Source organism: Chinchilla lanigera, unplaced genomic scaffold, assembly GCF_000276665.1.
Source record: "Chinchilla lanigera isolate Chin_1 unplaced genomic scaffold, ChiLan1.0 scaffold00005, whole genome shotgun sequence".
Taxonomy (NCBI): Eukaryota; Metazoa; Chordata; class Mammalia; order Rodentia; family Chinchillidae; genus Chinchilla; species Chinchilla lanigera.
The window spans coordinates 39,335,481-39,340,903 of record NW_004955406.1 but is presented as its reverse complement, the minus strand read 5'-3'; the positions used below and the strand labels follow the sequence as shown (position 1 = coordinate 39,340,903).

The window sequence follows — 5,423 nt, the reverse complement described above, 5'->3', positions numbered from 1 at the left end:
TGTAAATCAGATTGTATCACTTTATCTCCATAAAACATTGTTTTTAAACATTTTGAATAAGAACCAAATCCTTTCCATAAATGTCCCTCCATAGTCTAGTCCTCGCCCGTTCCTCTGACCCCCATCTTCCCCTGCCTCAGGGACTGTGCCTCTCACTGTCTCTATTGTAGTGGGCGCCAGTCAGGCAGGTGCCCCACCCGCCTCATCTCCTACGGTTCCCCCTACAACCCAACCAGGCAAGTATTCATCGCTGTAAAATTAGTGCAAGGGTTGAGAGAAAGTGTTTGGTGCTAGCAGAGAGTAAGTGATGGACAAATGTTAGACTCCCTGCCTTGTCTTTTGTTCCCATGGTGGGAAATGGATGAAGGGGCGAGGGTGGGGGCTGCAGCCCAGAATGGCCTCACTGGTCAGGAGTAGGACCCAACCTGAGCCCACCATCCCCTTATTCACACTCTCTTAGCTACGAACCTACCACCTGCCCGCAGGCGGTGCTCGAGTCAAGAAGGGCAAGTATGTGGGGGTTGGGGTTGCTGAACGGGTTAAGAGGTTTCTTCCCAAACCTGGCCCTTCCTGGCTGGCATCTGCCTCTGTGGGCTTAATGAGAACTCCAGGCACTTCAGAGACTGCAAATAACTTCGAGGGCTCCGCTAACTCATTCAGCAGGAAGACCCAGAGCTGCCAAAGCTTCAGGGAAGATAAGTGAGTGGAAAGAAGGTGGTTTTTATAGCGTCAGGCAGACGGAAGGATTTTGTGAGGAGTGTGAGCTCCTCCCCCGCAGAGGAGCTGAAAAAGCCCAGTCCCGGTCTCAGTCTCGTCTTGGTCTCGTCCCTTCTCTGCACTATATTTGATTAGGAATTTGGGGGCGGGCCTTGGCCTGGCACCGAGGCGCACACTCTCTCTCCCTCTCTGTCTCTCACTCTCTCTCTCTCTGTCTCTCTCACACATTCTCCTACCCGAGGAGGCCAGACAGGGGGACGTGGTCATTCTCTGAAAGGTTCAACTTGAGGTAAGTTCAGTCATTTTACTTTGGGGTTCGTCCCTTGTGATTCATAAAAGAAAGGAAAGGGCTAGGTGTAGGGAGAGGGGCAGGCAGGGAGAAGTCATCCCCCTCCTTCTTACCATGACCCCAGGATGGTGGAGAGGGCCAGGGGACCGGGAGGAGTTGTCCTGGCCGGTCCTTTTCTCCTACAGCCTCTTAATGGGTGTGGGTCCCCTCCAATTTCCAGGCATGAAGAAGCTTCTTGGGACACTTTGAGGGTACTCTATGAGTGTCCCTGAAGTCTTTCTCAAGGGTTGTGGTAGTAAATGCTGTGAGGGAGTATGTATGCAAGTTTTGTGCAGTATGTGTGTGTGTGTGTGTGTGTGTGTGTGTGTGTGTGTGTGTGTGTTCCTGGAGTGAAAGGAGAGAATAAAGCAAAGAGCTAAGCCTTGGCTGGGTTCAGGTAGCTGTGCATCAAGGGGGTCTCACCCAGGAGGGAGGGGTCTGGATGGACCTCCTAGGCTCTGGTAGGGGGAAGAGTTCTTCTGCTCGAGTGGACACATGGCGTGGAAGCAGAGGCTCCTGAGTGCCAGTCTGGGAGCTTTGCATCATGCACAGGCTATGGTGGTCTCCAGCGCGCTGGGAAACAACTGAAGAGTCCAGGCCTGAAACAGCAAGGCTATGAGACAGAGCGGGATGAGGACAGGCACACGCCACCCTCCAAACTCCCAGCAGCCATAGCTCTAAAGAGAGGCCAAAGTGGCAGGATGTGCAGCCCCTGGAAAGCTGGGTCTTGCTGAGGAAGGTGGCTCTCATCTGCCAAGGTGCCCAGTCTAGAAGAAGGAGAAATGGAGACAGAGGTTCACTGTGCCAGCCCTCCAGACAACCACCTTGGTCCTGCAGCAGCCCAGGGCTGTGCATGGAAAAAATGTGCTTTTGGCAGTGGGCCGCTCCATCCTTCTTCCCTCCTGGCTACAGCCAGTGACCAGCCAGCGTGCCCAGGCAGTGGGCAGTTGGGTTTGCCTCTCAGAAACACTGTAGCTCTTTGTCTGAGGCCTGTGGCTGCCCAAGGATAGGCCTGTGGCTGCCCAAGGATAGGGTACCCGCTTCTCAGCAGCCCAGGAGCCGACAGGATGAAGCAGGCTTAAGGGAACTGTCTTCAGGGACAGAGAGGAAGGTATAGTGGCCATAGGTGACTGGGTGGAGCGTCACCATCAGGGACCTTCTCATTAGCTCATTGGATTCAAAGTTGCTGTAATACACCTGCCTTTTTCTTATCCCTAGTTGCCAATACTAGCAAGACCCCATAGAAATTTTAGAGGTATGTGTCACTCTTTCAGGCCAAGAAAGGTTTAAAGCTTTTTCTGTCCCAGGGTGACACAATGGAAGATTCCCACTGCCCACAGGGGCTTGACAATAGACTGGTTCTAGGTAACTGGGTTAGGGTTAGGGTTAGGGTTAGGGTTAGGGTTAGGGTTAGGGTTAGGGTTAGGGTTAGACAGGGTTAGGGTTAGGGTTAGACAGGGTTAGGGTTAGGGTTAGACAGGGTTAGGGTTTTGGTTAGGATTAGGGTTATGTTTATGCTTATGCTTAGGGTACCAGCATTTTATATGCTACGCGTTTGTTCCTCATCTCCCACACCTTCAGTCTCCTTCTCAGATAACCCCAGGTCTCACTTTGTCCCCCAGCTGCTCTGCTCTCATCTTACTAGCATTGCAAGGCCAAAAGCAACAGGCTTCCCAGCAGTGCGCACCGTAGATACAGAGCCTGGGACGCTAGATGTCACTCTTGCAGTACGCAGCTTGGTACAAGAGAGGAGGCACTAGAACACCCTCCTGAGTCATGTTCCCTTGGGGACCCTCTTATCCCCATCCTCACTTCTATTCCGACTTTCGGTATTCCTTGTTCACTTCTCTGGGCCTCTATTGGCTCCTGCCTAGCAGGAGGAGCACCCACTGTTCCCCAGGCCCCACAAAAGACAGAGGTGAGAAATAGCCAAAACCCCACACCCTCAGTGTCCACTGGAGACAAGCGTTCACGCAGTGCCAGTGCTTCTGGTCCAGGGAGTATCTGTAGCCATTCCATGGAGACCAGGAGGTATTTGTAGCTAGAAGCTGCTATCCAGTCTTCTCGCCTAGCCGGCTGTTACAAGCAGTGGCTCTTTGGAAGGTAGCCCAGTCCTGTGGTGGCTGCAGAGGGACCATCCCCCTCCCCAGACACTAGGACCAGAGCCCTCAGCCTGCCCAAGAGACCGCAAAATCTCCCAGAAGTCCTTCAGACTTCCCCTTTGCTGTCTGAAGCCATTTCAGGAGGTTTCCCAGAGACAGAGACAGCAAGAGCCAGAGGGATTTTCCTGGACTCTTAGAAAATGTTATTTCCCTGGGAGTGCGAACTGGGTGAGAAGTCAAGCCTGAGAGCAGCCCACCTCCACCACTAACCCCCTCCACACACTAGCACATGGACACATCTACATGCTGCATGCATACAGCACACACACGTACACATATGCATGAATGCACACACACATGCACAGGGAGTATTGCGGGCTTCCCAGCTTGTGCAACAGCCCTTCCAAAAAATGCAACCGCCTCCCACTCAAGCTCCTTCTAATCTCCCAGATTGTTCTGTGACTCTGCTTGGAGCAATGCGCTTAGGTTACCCCAGAGAGCTGGGGTCTAGCAGGACCAAGCAAACAGAGCGGGGAAGGGAGTGAGCCCCACACGGCAGAGTCCGTGTTCTGCCTACCCCGCTCCCTGCCCTCCTGCCGTCTCATTCATGCCCACCTGCTCTGTGCCCTCTCCCTTCCCACAGAGACAGAATGCAGTGGCTGTCCGTCCTGCTGCTGGCAGGGCTCTGCTCCCTCTCCTGGGCCCAGTATGACGAAGACCCTCACTGGTGGTTCCAGTACCTCCGCAGCCAGCAGTCCACCTACTACGATCCCTATGACCCTTACCCATACCCGTACGAGCCCTCGGAGCCTTACCCATACGGGGTGGAGGAAGGGCCAGCCTATGCCTATGGCTCCCTGCCCCCACCAGAGCCCCGTGACTGTCCCCAGGAATGCGACTGTCCCCCCAACTTCCCCACAGCCATGTACTGTGACAACCGCAACCTCAAGTACCTGCCCTTCGTCCCCTCCCGCATGAAGTACGTCTACTTCCAGAACAACCAGATCACCTCCATCCAGGAAAGCGTCTTTGACAATGCCACGGGGCTGCTGTGGATCGCTCTCCATGGCAACCAGATCACCAGTGACAAGGTGGGCAGGAAGGTGTTCTCGAAGCTGAGGCACCTGGAAAGGCTGTACCTGGACCACAACAACCTGACTCGGATGCCCGGCCCCCTGCCTCGCTCCCTGCGAGAGCTCCATCTCGACCACAACCAGATCTCCAGGGTCCCCAACAATGCTCTGGAAGGGCTAGAGAACCTCACAGCCTTGTACCTCCACCACAACGAGATCCAGGAAGTGGGCAGCTCCATGCGTGGCCTCCGGTCCCTAATTTTGCTGGACCTGAGTTACAACCACCTCCGGAGAGTGCCTGACGGGCTGCCCTCGGCCCTCGAGCAGCTGTACCTGGAGCACAACAATGTCTACACCGTCCCCGACAGCTATTTCCGGGGCTCACCCAAGCTGCTATATGTGCGGCTGTCGCACAACAGTCTCACCAACAGCGGCCTGGCCACAAACAGCTTCAACGCCAGCAGCATCCTGGAGCTCGATCTCTCCTACAACCAGCTGCAGAAGATCCCCCCTGTCAACACCAACCTGGAGAACCTCTACCTACAAGGCAACAGGATTAATGGTGAGACTGGGCAGAGGGGCGGGGCTGGCGGGTGCTTCCTGAGTCTTCGTGCAGAGTAGAAAGGGGGAGGCAAGGTGGGAGCACGGAAAGCCACCAGCCTGGTGCGGTGATACACACCTGTAATCCCAGCTACACAGGACGCAGAGGCAGGAGTATCACAAGTCGGAGACCAGCCTGGGCAACTTAGTGAGCCCCTGTCTCAAAATCTAAAAATAAAAAAGGGCCAGGTGTGGTGGTGCACACCTGAAATCCCAGCACTTGGGAGGCTGAGGCAGGAGGATTGCAACTTTGAGCCCAGCCTGATGGGCAAATTTAGCAGTTTGATGAGACCCTGGCTTAAAATAAAATGTTGAGAAAAAGAGCTGGAGATCAGTGAAAAGGCCCTGGCCTCCATCCCCAGTACCAATAAATAAATAAATTTTTGAACTAAAATTTAAATTTAAAAAGGGCTGGTGATATATCTCAGTGCAAGGCCCCGGGTACAATCCTCAATACTGAAAAAAAAAAAAAAAAAAGAAGAAGAAGAGGGGCTGGGGATTTAGCTCAGTGGCAAAGCGCCTGCCTGGCAAGTGCAAGGTCGTGAGTTCAGTTCCTGGTACCGGAGAAAAACCAAAAACCCCCCCAAAAAAAAAGAAGAAGAA

At 53.8% G+C, this 5,423-nt stretch overlaps 1 protein-coding gene across 1 annotated transcript in view; it reads left to right on the top strand.

Annotated features, from left to right (window-relative positions):
- Positions 1-790: 790 nt before the first annotated feature.
- Fmod (fibromodulin) overlaps positions 791-5,423 on the top strand; it is an 11,371-nt gene continuing 6,738 nt past the window's right edge. The window contains exons 1-2 of the mRNA XM_005375266.2: positions 791-1,006; positions 3,791-4,782. Of these exons, the coding sequence (XP_005375323.1) occupies positions 3,798-4,782 (985 nt within the window). The 5' untranslated portion in view covers positions 791-1,006; positions 3,791-3,797. The remainder of the gene's footprint in view (positions 1,007-3,790; positions 4,783-5,423) is intronic.